The 13521-nt window shown below is 46.2% G+C and overlaps 1 protein-coding gene across 1 annotated transcript in view; it reads right to left on the bottom strand.

The window, feature by feature from the left end:
* The window catches only part of LOC139559433 (lysophosphatidylcholine acyltransferase 1-like), a 34390-nt gene that overhangs the window by 9498 nt on the left and 11371 nt on the right, over nt 1-13521 (bottom strand). Inside the window, exons 2-5 of the mRNA XM_071375461.1 lie at nt 8805-8944; nt 7934-8148; nt 2854-2966; nt 2691-2751 (exon numbers count right to left, since the gene is read on the bottom strand). Coding sequence (XP_071231562.1) covers nt 2691-2751; nt 2854-2966; nt 7934-8148; nt 8805-8944 — 529 coding nt within the window. The remainder of the gene's footprint in view (nt 1-2690; nt 2752-2853; nt 2967-7933; nt 8149-8804; nt 8945-13521) is intronic.

Genomic DNA, 13521 nt, shown 5'->3' with positions numbered 1-13521 from the left:
GACTACCCTGACCTCTGGGAGCAATGGGACCATTACCACTAGGATACTGTAGGAGTTATGACTGGATGATTATGTAGGAGTATGGAGAGAGGGATGAGGAGGTATGAGAGGGAGAGAGGAGAGAGGGGGCGAGAGAAAGAACAAGGGGATAGAGAAAGAGGGAGAGAGAGGGGCATATGCATGTGAAGATCGGTGTGAGATTTACATTTTAGTACAGCAGAGAGGAAGAGATGAGGGAATTCAGAAAAGAAAGAGAAGATCAGACAAAAGTGAAAAGAAGGGAAGAGGACAATATGATTGAGACATACTGTATGCCAGGGCTGTTTGGCAGAGAACCAGTGAGAGGACTAAACAAGAGACACATTGGACAGCTAAATCCAGACAAGACCGAGGTACTTATTGTTGGAGCCAAAGCACAGTGAGAGAATTTGGCCTCACATTTTAATTCACGAGCAATAAAGGTAAAACACCAAGTAAAAAAACCTAGGTGTTGTTCTATTGGTTTTTAAATCAATCCACGATTGTTCACCCCAATACATGTCAGACATGTTTTTAATTTATGTACCCAGTAGGTCCCTCAGGTCCTCTGGCACTGGCCTTTTAACTATCCCAAAGCCTAGGACCGAGAGGCAGCCTTTAGTTACTATGCTCCCAGCCTCAGGAATAGCCTGCCAGAGAACCCGAGGGGGACCAAGAGGCATGGAGAGGCAGCCTTTAGTTACTATGCCCCCAGCCTCAGGAAAAGCCTGCCAGAGAACCTGAGGGGGACCAAGAGGCATGGGGAGGAGAGACTGAAACTGTGGACAAAAAGAGATCTTAAAAAAAGCTTTGCTTTTCCTTAGGGTGCTTTTTAGTTGTTCAGATTTTACTGTTATTCTTTAGTTTTCTTAATCCTCTTAAATATTTCATTTTATTTTCATTGTTTTTATTTGTTTTTTCCTGTGACGACTATTGTACTGCATTTCTGAAATGTGCTGTATAAATAAAAATGGATTTGGACAGAGACAACCCAGAGTTAAACTAACAGCTGGGTTTAAAGGGGCAACACTACACAGATGGGAACACGCTTAGATAAACAGGGATTTACAGCTCCAGTCAGATTTGTTCAGTTAAATTCCTAATATATAACTATTTACCTTTGCCATAGCCCAAAATATAAGAATGTTACTCCATTGTTTACAAACAACAATGTATGTCTTTCTTTGCATCTGGAGCCCTGTCTATGAACTTGTGGTGACATTTCCCTAGCCCCATCCCTCAGCTGTATACCATCACAAATGGCGAGGACACCATTTTGTTGTTTTTCATTTCCCAGAATGTAGCTTAACTGAACAGGGTGAGACAGGTTTAGAAAAGCATGGCTTATGGGGACAGGACAGTGACACAGGGGTAGAACAGAAGGGATTACTCTGTGGGGACAGCTACAATGAAGAGGGGTACACTAGTGGGAACACACACACACGCTGAACAGAGACACGCTAAACAGAAATACACACACATGGAAGTGCACATTCAAGACTCACATACATAGTGACAGGCACAAGGCATGAAACCCCACTGAGACTCTGTAATGCAAACGTTAGCAATGAGAGAGAGGGCGAGAGAGAGAGACACGGCGCGAGCGAGAGAGAGACGGCGCGAGCGAGAGAGACGGCGCGAGCGAGAGAGAGACGGCGCGAGCGAGAGAGAGAGACGGCGCGAGCGAGAGAGACGTCGCGAGCGAGAGAGAGAGAGACGGCGCGAGCGAGAGAGAGAGACGGCGCGAGCGAGAGAGAGAGAGACGGCGCGAGCGAGAGAGAGACGGCGCGAGCGAGCGACCCAGAGAGCGAGCGAGAGACGGCGCGAGTGAGCGACCCAGAGAGCAACCCAGAGAGCAACCCAGAGAGCGAGAGAGCAAGAGAGCGACCCAGAGAGCGAGAGAGCGACCCAGAGAGCGACCCAGAGAGCGAGCGCGAGAGAGCGACCCAGAGAGCGAGAGAGCGACCCAGAGAGCGAGAGAGCGACCCAGAGAGCGAGAGAGCGACCCAGAGAGCGAGCGCGAGAGAGAGCGACACAGAGAGCGCGAGAGACACAGAGAGCGAGAGCGACACAGAGAGCGCGAGAGACACAGCGAGCGCGAGAGAGAGAGACACAGCGAGCGCGAGAGAGAGAGACACAGCGAGCGCGAGAGAGAGAGACACAGCGAGCGCGAGAGAGAGCGACACAGCGAGCGCGAGAGAGAGCGACACAGCGAGCGCGAGAGAGAGCGACACAGCGAGCGCGAGAGAGAGCGACACAGCGAGCGCGAGAGAGAGCGACACAGCGAGCGCGAGCGACACAGCGAGCGCGAGCGACACAGCGAGCGCGAGAGAGAGCGACACAGCGAGCGCGAGAGAGAGCGACACAGCGAGCGCGAGAGAGAGCGACACAGCGAGCGCGAGAGAGAGCGACACAGCGAGCGCGAGAGAGCGACACAGCGAGCGCGAGAGAGCGACACAGCGAGCGCGAGAGAGCGACACAGCGAGCGCGAGAGAGCGACACAGCGAGCGACATAGCGAGCGACGTAGACAGACAGAGCGACGCAGACAGACAGAGCGACGCACAGACAGAGCGACGCACAGACAGACAGAGACACACAGACAGACAGAGACACACAGACAGACAGAGACACACAGACAGACGAGGACCTGGTCAGCATAAAGAACACATACCAGGCTTGAATGTGATGAGGCAGGATCTGTTGGTACACGTCCCCTCTGGAAATATCATTATCTGCAAACACACACACACGTACAGTACACACACGGTACTTATCTAAATACACAGTACATTGAATTAGACTTCAAGATTGAGGAAGGTTGGTCTTTACATTACCTGAGGCCACTCCCCTCCAGCGTGGGCTCTGCGTTTGATCTCCTCGACCGTCTTCCTGCGAGAATCCTGGTCCGACCGCGACACGAACACTGGCCTTATGAACTTTATCAGAGCTGGTGGGGCAGGGAGAGACAGAAGAGGATGAGGGAAAGACATTGGGGAGAGAGGGGGAGGTGGGGGAAGGGGCAGAGAGAAAGAGAAAGGGAGGGAGGGAAAGAGGAATGATAGAGATTAGTGATTAGCACAGCATAATATCAATATAACTATAATAATGTTATAATGACAATATGGTTATCATTAACACCTGGTCTCACCACCTCATACGGTTCCTCTCTCCAACCGTCATGTCCACTCTGATAACCTCACTAACACACACCAGTCACTATCTATCAGAAGACTATGGTTCTCACCGCCCCTGACGGAGACTGAGGGGGTTTCTCAGTATGCATACTACCGTGCTCCACACTCTCATGCTCCGAGCGCATTCTCCTACAACCTCTTGAGTACATTCTTGTGAGGTTGAGTGTGTGAAGAACGCATAAAACAATACATTTGAGAAGCAGTCACACTCCCCCAACTGTATTAACTCACGCTGCACCTCCCCATTCACTGAACCTTCTTCCAGCCAGGACAATAGCAAGCATAGACGATACAAGATGTACACAAACCAAACGTTTTACTTCAGAATTATAAGCTAGATATGTGAACTGTAATAATCTAGCTAGCCAGCTAGCTAGTTAAACAGGAAAAATGTCCTAACACTAATGTTATGCAAGGTAGATGTACATTTTTTGTGGGTAGCTACCAATTCTTCATGGCTAGCTAGCTTTCCAGTTTGCCCTATTGACTTACTATGGACATGGGACTTACCCATTCACTGAACGGTCTTTCAGCCAGGACAATTTTTATTTTTTTTATTTCACCTTTATTTAACCAGGTAGGCTAGTTGAGAACAAGTTCTCATTTGCAACTGCGACCTGGCCAAGATAAAGCATAGCAGTGTGAACAGACAACACAGAGTTACACATGGAGTAAACAATAAACAAGTCAATAACATGGTAGAAAAAAGAGAATCTATATACAATGTGTGCAAAAGGCATGAGGTAGGCAATAAATCGAATAATTACAATTTAGCAGATTAACACTGGAGTGATAAATCATCAGATGATCATGTGCAAGAAGAGATACTGGTGTGCAAAAGAGCAGAAAAGTAAATAAATAAAAGCAGTATGGGCGGTGAGGTAGGTAAATTGGGTGGGTAGTTTACAGATGGACTATGTACAGCTGCAGCGATCGGTTAGCTGCTCGGATAGCAGATTTTTAAAGTTGTTGAGGGAGATAAAAGTCTCCAACTTCAGAGATTTTTGCAATTCGTTCCAGTCGCAGGCAGCAGAGAACTGGAAGGAAAGGCGTCCAAATGAGGTTTTAGCTTTAGGGATGATCAGTGAGATACACCTGGTGGAGCGCGTGCTGCGGGTGGGTGTAGCCATCGTGACCAGTGAACTGAGATAAGGCGGCACTTTACCTAGCATAGCCTTGTAGATGACCTGGAGCCAGTGGGTCTGACGACGAACATGTAGCGAGGGCCAGCCGACTAGGGCATACAGGTCGCAGTGGTGGGTCGTATAAGGTGCTTTAGTAACAAAACGAATGGCACTGTGATAAACTGCATCCAGTTTGCTGAGTAGAGTGTTGGAAGCTATTTTGTAGATGACATCGCCGAAGTCGAGCATCGGTAGGATAGTCAGTTTTACTAGGGTAAGTTTGGCGGCGTGAGTGAAGGAGGCTTTGTTGCGGAATAGAAAGCCGATTCTTGATTTGATTTTGGATTGGAGATGTTTGATATGAGTCTGGAAGGAGAGTTTGCAGTCTAGCCAGACACCTAGGTACTTATAGATGTCCACATATTCTAGGTCGGAACCGTCCAGGGTGGTGATGCTAGTCGGGCGTGCGGGTGCAGGCAGCGAACGGTTGAAAAGCATGCATTTGGTTTTACTAGCGTTTAAGAGCAGTTGGAGGCCACGGAAGGAGTGTTGTATGGCATTGAAGCTCGTTTGGAGGTTAGATAGCACAGTGTCCAAGGAAGGGCCGGAAGTATATAGAATGGTGTCGTCTGCGTAGAGGTGGATCAGGGAATCGCCCGCAGCAAGAGCAACATCATTGATGTATATAGAGAAAAGAGTCGGCCCGAGAATTGAACCCTGTGGTACCCCCATAGAGACTGCCAGAGGACCGGACAACATGCCCTCCGATTTGACACACTGAACTCTGTCTGCAAAGTAGTTGGTGAACCAGGCAAGGCAGTCATTAGAAAAACCGAGGCTACTGAGTCTGCCGATAAGAATATGGTGATTGACAGAGTCGAAAGCCTTGGCCAGGTCGATGAAGACGGCTGCACAGTAATGTCTTTTATCGATGGCGGTTATGATGTCGTTTAGTACCTTGAGCGTGGCTGAGGTGCACCCGTGACCGGCTCGGAAACCGGATTGCACAGCGGAGAAGGTACGGTGGGATTCGAGATGGTCAGTGATCTGTTTGTTGACTTGGCTTTCGAAGACCTTAGATAGGCAGGGCAGGATGGATATAGGTCTGTAACAGTTTGGGTCCAGGGTGTCTCCCCCTTTGAAGAGGGGGATGACCGCGGCAGCTTTCCAATCCTTGGGGATCTCAGATGATACGAAGGAGAGGTTGAACAGGCTGGTAATAGGGGGTGCGACAATGGCGGCGGACAGTTTCAGAAATAGGGGGTCCAGATTGTCAAGCCCAGCTGATTTGTATGGGTCCAGGTTTTCCAGCTCTTTCAGAACATCTGCTATCTGGATTTGGGTAAAGGAGAAGCTGGGGAGGCTTGGGCGAGTAGCAGCGGGGGGGGGCGGGGCTGTTGGCCAAGGTTGGAGTCGCCAGGAGGAAGGCATGGCCAGCCATTGAGAAATGCTTGTTGAAGTCTTCGATTATCACGGATTTATCGGTGGTGACCGTGTTACCTAGCCTCAGTGCAGTGGGCAGCTGGGAGGAGGTGCTCTTGTTCTCCATGGACTTTACAGTATCCCAGAACTTTTTGGAGTTAGAGCTACAGGATGCGAATTTCTGCTTGAAAAAGCTGGCCTTTGCTTTCCTGACTGACTGCGTGTATTGGTTCCTGACTTCCCTGAACAGTTGCATATCGCGGGGGCTCTTCGATGCTATTGCAGTTTGCCACAGGATGTTTTTGTGCTGGTCGAGGGCAGTCAGGTCTGGAGTGAACCAAGGGCTATATCTGTTCTTGGTTCTGCATTTTTTGAACGGAGCATGCTTGTCTAATATGGTGAGGAAGTAACATTTAAAGAATGACCAGGCATCCTCAACTGACGGGATGAGGTCAATATCCTTCCAGGGTACCCGGGCCAGGTCGATTAGAAAGGCCTGCTCGCAGAAGTGTTTTAGGGAGCGTTTGACAGTGATGAGGGGTGGTCGTTTGACCGCGGACCCGTGGCGGATACAGGCAATGAGGCAGTGATCGCTGAGATCTTGATTGAAGACAGCAGAGGTGTATTTGGAGGGCAGGTTGGTCAGGATAATGTCTATTAGGGTGCCCATGTTTACGGATTTAGGGTTGTACCTGGTGGGTTCCTTGATGATTTGTGTGAGATTGAGGGCATCAAGCTTGGATTGTAGGACTGCCGGGGTGTTAAGCATATCCCAGTTTAGGTCACCTAACAGAACAAACTCTGAAGCTAGATGGGGAGCGATCAATTCACAGATGGTGTCCAGGGCACAGCTGGGAGCTGAGGGGGGTCGGTAGCAGGCGGCAACAGTGAGAGACTTATTTCTGGAGAGATTAATTTTTAAAATTAGAAGTTCGAACTGTTTGGGCATAGACCTGGAAAGTATGACAGAACTTTGCAGGCTATCTCTGCAGTAGATTGCAACTCCTCCCCCTTTGGCAGTTCTATCTTGACGGAAAGTGTTATAGTTGGGTATGGAAATCTCAGAATTTTTGGTGGCCTTCCTAAGCCAGGATTCGGACACGGCAAGGACATCAGGATTGGCAGAGTGTGCTAAAGCGGTGAGTAAGGCAAACTTAGGGAGGAGGCTTCTGATGTTGACATGCATGAGGCCAAGGCTTTTTCGATCGCAGAAGTCAACAAATGAGGGTGACTGGGGACATGCAGGGCCTGGGTTTACCTCCACATCACCCGAGGAACAGAGGAGTAGTAGGATGAGGGTGCGGCTAAAGGCTATCAAAACTGGTCGCCTAGAGCGACAATGACAATAGACGAAACAAGATATACACAAGGCAACCGTTTTACGTCATAACTATCAGCTAGCTAAATGTGAATTGTAACAATATAGCTAACCAGATAGTTTAAGAGGAAGAAAATGACCTAAAACGAATAATAGGCAATAGATTCGTGGGTAGCTAGCTAACTATTCTTTGTGGCTATCTGGTTAGCTAACAGTAATAGCTAGCCAGTTAGCCCTGTTGACCTATTATGGGCTTGCGATCTACAGTACGTAGGCAGGTAAACAGGCTAAAATTAACAGCATTTATTTATTAACGTATCAAGATCAAATACTGTAGTCAGGCAACACATGAGATGTGAAGAGGAAACATTTCATTGCCAAGTCGGAGTGTATTTTCTCTCGCTTCCGTTCAAATAATGGCCACCATTGATTTTAACAAATTTTGCACATTTTTTAAAGTGGTTGCGTCATATTTCTTTGCATACCTTCCGTTGAAGCTTGTGCATCGATGCATGCTTCAAAATATGTATAAACGGAGTACGCATTCGAGAAGTGCACTCCATGCTACGTTTAACATACTTTCATTTGGACTCATACTCTGACCCTCCCGCGCTCCAATTTGCGTGCTTGGAGCACGGTAGTATGCATTTTGAGACACACCCAGAGAGAAATGAGGAAGACTGCGGTACCAGAGAGAGAGAATGAAGATCACGACTAGAGTACACACTTCCCTAGACAGTGAGACAGACTGAAAAGGCCTGACAAATCAGGAAGAAGCAGAGAGAAGGCGAAAGAGAGGCGAGGTAGACAGTGGTATTTAATGAAGATGAGAGAGATGGAAATGAGGACTACTCACTGCCCCAGACGGGGATGTTCTTGCTCTCAGTCTTCATGACGATAGAGGCCATGGTCATGGTGACGGGGATGGCGTCGAAGTAGGACGAGTGAGGGGCCAGGGTGAGGATGGGTGCCTGCGAGGGCGGAGCCGGTTCCCCTTTCACCGTCACCCAATGGAACCCTCCACAGAACCACATGGCACGCATGATCCCCCTCAGGGCGATGTCACAGATCCTGTAGGAGAGAGACTGATTGAGGGCGTGTGTGTTTATTTTCTACTTAACCTTTATTTATACAGGTAAGTAAATTAAGACTGGTTTGCAATTACGTCCTGTTGCGCGCACGTGTGTGTGTGTGTGTGTTTGCCCTGGCAATGTCAATCGTATCCAAACCTTCTACAAATATTCCACAATATTTGTCATTATCAGGTGTGTCATTCATTTTATACACCGAGTGTACAACACATTATATTGAGTTACACCACCGTCGAAAGCGTTCCACAGGGATGCTGGCCCATGTTGACTCCAATGCCTCCCACAGTTGTGTCAAGTTGGCTGGATGTCCTTTGGATGGTGGACCATTCTTGATACACACGGGAAACTGTTGAGCATGAGAAACCCAGCAGCGTTGCAGTTCTTGACATACTCAAACTGGTGTGTCTGGCACCTACTACCACACCCCGTTCAAAAGGAACTTCAACATTTTATCCAGCCCATTCACCTTCTGAATGGCACACAAACAATCCATGTCTCAAAGCTTAACAATCCTTCTTTAACCTGTCTCCTCTCCTTCATCTACACTGAGTCATAGCTTTCACCTGGCCAGTCTCATGGAAAGAGCAGGTATTCCTAATGTTTTTCTGTCACTCGCTCACACAGTGACAGGCGTACCTCCTCCACCAGGTCTCGGTCTCCACGGCCAGTTCAGATCGTCCCAGAGAGGCAGCGAAGCCAAAGGGCCAGGCCAGCAACATGAGGAGCACTGCAGAAACCAGCCGTACTGGGAACACAGTCACCGTCATCACACCGATCTGAGAGAGGGGGGTGGAGAGAGAGAGACTAAAGCAAATGGTCATGCATTCATCCATAAAAACACAGAGAGAAAGAGAGGGAAATAGAGGGGTACAAATGATCACATTTAAGCTATTGGCCCACACCACACAGGTCAGGACAAGCATCTCTTTTGTGAAAACAAGTAAAACTACTATAGCTTTGCCTTGGGCCTACACATTTTCTGACCCTGATCCAATTTTATCGGTTGCGTACACATATTTTGCAGATGTTCCAGCTCCAACAGCGCAGTATACCTAACAATACAAAGCAATACATTACATTTACATTTACATTTAAGTCATTTAGCAGACGCTCTTATCCAGAGCGACTTACAAATTGGTGCATTCACCTAATGGCATCCAGTGGAACAGCCACTTTACAATAGTGAGTCTCTAGTTCAACAGAGCCGTTCCTGATGGGTCAATCTAATTTATTAGCTCTCTTCCACATCCTCACAATGCTCATCAATAGACCAGCACTGACCATTCTGGAGAAAACATACTTTAATAATGTAATAATAATAATAATAATAATAATACACACAAATTCCAAAAATAAATATAAAGAAATATCAGAACGAGCAATGTCCGGAATATAAAGGGTCTGAATGAGTATGTAAATGTGATATCAGTTTTTTATTAAAAAATAAATAATAATATTAACTTTTTTTTATTTGTCATTATGGGGTAGTGTGTAGATTGATGATCATTTCAAAAAATCAATTTTACAATAAGGCTGTAACCTAAAGAAATGTGTAAAATGTCAAGGGGTCTGAATACTTTCCGAAGGCTTTGACTAGAAAAACAGTATATACATATGAAGTGGGTAAAACAGTATGTAAACATTATTAAAGTATGTTTTCTCCAGAATGGTCAGTGCTGGTCTATTGATGAGCATTGTGAGGATGTGGAAGAGAGCTAATAAATTAGATTGACCCATCAGGAACGGCTCTGTTGAACTAGAGACTCGGGCTTGCCTTTAACCACCAACCATACAGCACTGACAGACATACAGCTAATCAGCTAATCCCTCCTATCTTTCTCCTTGTTCACTCTACGCTCCTTATGTTAGCGCAATCATGGTCGATGCATACATTAGCTCATACAGAACAAAAAAAGTTAATTAAGGTCGAAGCATCATCTAAGATCAAAGCTGATAACTATTGACCCGTCATCCCTTGCAAGGAATATGGTCATCTTGTGAGTGTATGTGTCAGGGTCATGTCATCACTCCTAATAACAGGGTCAAAATGTCACAGCCAGAGGTGGAAAAAGTACCCAATTGTAAAAGTAAAGATACCTTAATAGAAAATGACTCAAGTAAACGTGAAAGTCACCCATTAAAATACTACTTGAGTAAAAGCCTAAAAGTATTTGGTTTTAAATATACTTAAGCATCAAAAGTATAAATAATTTCTCATTCCACAGATAGCCAGGGGCACACTCCAACATAATTTACAAAATAAGCAATTGTGTTTAGTGAGTCCACCAGATCAGAGGCAGTAGGGATGTTCTCTTGATAAGTGTGTGAATTGTCACATTTTTCTGTCCTGCTAAGCATTCGAAACGTAACTAGTACTTTTCAGTGTCAGGGAAAATGTATGGAGTAAAAAGTACATTATTTTCAGAAGGAATGTAGTGGAGTAAAAGTTGTCAAAAATATATGTAGTCAAGTAAAGTACAGATACCCCAAAAAAGAACTTAAGTAGTACTTTAAAGTATTTTTACTAAAGTAGAGGAGGAAGACTACTCACTGCCCCAGACAGCCAACACTGTCATTTCAGATCCCATCCCCCCTCTATTCCTCTCCCTGGTCCTCTCTCCATCTCTAGAGATCTCTTCCCTCTCCTACTGGGTGTTACAGTAGTGTGTTGTTGTTCTCCATATTGTACATCTTATCTCTCTATAATTATATTTCCCTCTCTCCATCTCTGCCTCCCTTCATTACAATGATGTGGTCTCCTTTCCTCTCCCAGGGGACTATGATTTGCTTCTCCTCTCTTTCCTTGTTTTAAAGTAGCCTAGGCAAAATCCGACCATATCCGTGGGGCCAATTACTTCCATATGCCATTGAAACCAGTAGCCTATTGTTTTATAAAGACTTCCAGATGCCATTGAAACCAGTAGCCTATTGTTTTATAAAGACTTCCATATGCCATTGAAACCAGTAGCCTATTGTTTTATAAAGACTTCCATATGCCATTGAAACCAGTAGCCTATTGTTTTATAAAGACTTCCATATGCCATTGAAACCAGTAGCCTATTGTTTTATAAAGACTTCCATATGCAATTGAAACCAGTAGCCTATTGTTTTATAAAGACTTCCATATGCCATTGAAACCAGTAGCCTATTGTTTTATAGAGACTTCCATATGCCATTGAAACCAGTAGCCTATTGTTTTATAAAGACTTCCAGATGCCATTGAGACCAGTAACCTATTTCTCTCATGTTCTGTTGTTTTTCAACTTTCTTTCATTGTCTGGTAGCAAAAACATTTGTGCGTACCCTGCTGCCTTGTGCGCATTGCTGCCCTAATAATGTTAAGAAAAAAATTGTTTACCAACATTTTAAGCTAAACATCCTGATCTATTGCATCCATTGCTTTTTTAAAGTAGTTTTTTTATGTAGCCTAGGCGTACTGGTTCTATGAATTTGGGATCTATCTTCCGCAGGGGGTCTAGTGGTTAGAGCGTTGGGCCACTAACCGAAATGTTGCGAGATCAAATCCCCGAGCTGACAAGGTAAAAATCTGTCGTTCCGCCCCTGAACAAGGCAGTTAACCCACTGTTCCTAAGCAGTCATTATAATAATAATTATTTGTTCCTAACTGACTAGTTAAATAAAATAAAATAAATAAACTGTCCCAGAGTCTGGGCTATTTCTTTCTTGACAAGCTGACCAATAGAATAGGTCAACTTTTCTACTATGGGGGATAGGAGATTGACATAGGCGGTGCGTCCATAAAGCTAGGGGAAGCTAAGTATATTGAATTACCAAAATTATATAGCCTAATTAGCCTACTCCTGTCTATACAGAAATAAATAAATTCAAAATAGGCTACTAAAGCATAACATGGCCACAGAGGATCATTAGCTTCCATTACACTTAAAAAAAGAATACATTGTGGATTGTTTTAAATTGCATTGCCTACAGTCTGAAGGAAAGGGAGCCCGTGCGCGACTTGGGTAGCGCACGCTGCAAATACCAAATAGCTGATTATTGCGACTGTCAGTGGAAATTAGAGTCCGAGCCATGCATATCGCAATATTTCAAAATTCAGTCGCTGGAAAACAGTTCGTAAAGCAAATGGCTATTTATGATTTTGTTGTCATGGAGGACTGATTGGGCTCATTGATTCGAGTTGAAAAATAAATGTTGCGCTCTTGGAATAGCATGCTATAAGCACTAATGAAAAGTGCTGTTATTCAGTCTCTCGGTCCCCGCTTTGATGCACCTGTACTGACCTCGCCTTCTGGATGATAGCGGGGTGAACAGGCAGTGGCTCGCGTGGTTGTTGTCCTTGATGATCTTTTTGGCCTTCCTGTGACATCGGGTGGTGTAGGTGTCCTGGAGGGAAGGTAGTTTGCCTCCGGTGATGCGTTGTGTAGACCTCACTACCCTCTGGAGAGCCTTATGGTTGTGGGCGGAGCAGTTGCCGTACCAGGCGGTGATACAGCCCTCGATTGTGCATCTGTAAAAGTTTGAGCGTGCTTTTGGTGACAAGCCGATTTTCTTCAGCCTCCTGAGGTTGAAGAGGCGCTGCTGCGCCTTCTTCACCACGCTGTCTGTGTGGGTGGACCAATTCAGTTTGTCCGTGATGTGTACGCCGAGGAACTTAAAACTTACTACCCTCTCCACTACTGTCCCATCGATGTGGATAGGGGGATGCTCCCTCTGCTGTTTCCTGAAGTCTACGATCATCTCCTTTGTTTTGTTGCCGTTGAGTGTGAGGTTATTTTCCTGACACCACACTCCGAGGGCCCTCACCTCCTCCCTGTAGGCCGTCTCGTCGTTGTTGGTAATCAAGCCTACCAATGTAATGTCGTCTGCAAACTTGATGATTGAGTTGGAGACGTAGTCGTGGGTGAACAGGGAGTACAGGAGAGGGCTCAGAATGCACCCTTGTGGGGCCCCAGTGTTGAGGATCAGCGGGGTGGAGATGTTGTTACCTACCCTCACCACCTGGGGGCGGCCCGTCAGGAAGTCCAGGACCCAGTTGCACAGGGCGGGGTCGACACCCAGGTTCTTGAGCTTAATGACGAGTTTGGAGGGTACTATGGTGTTAAATGCTGAGCTGTAGTCGATGAACAGCACTCTCACATAGGTATTCCTCTTGTCCAAATGGGTTAGGGCAGTGTGCAGTGTGGATGCGATTGCGTCGTCTGTGGACCTATTGGGGCGGTAAGCAAATTGGAGTGGGTCTAGGGTGTCAGGTAGGGTGGAGGTGATATGGTCCTTGACTAGTCTCTCAAAGCACTTCATGATGACGGAAGTGAGTGCTACGGGGCGGTAGTCGTTTAGCTCAGTTACCTTAGCTTTCTTGGGAACAGGAACA

This window comes from Salvelinus alpinus, chromosome 29, assembly GCF_045679555.1.
Source record: "Salvelinus alpinus chromosome 29, SLU_Salpinus.1, whole genome shotgun sequence".
NCBI classification, from domain to species: Eukaryota; Metazoa; Chordata; class Actinopteri; order Salmoniformes; family Salmonidae; genus Salvelinus; species Salvelinus alpinus.
This window is presented reverse-complemented; position numbering and strand designations above follow the sequence as displayed.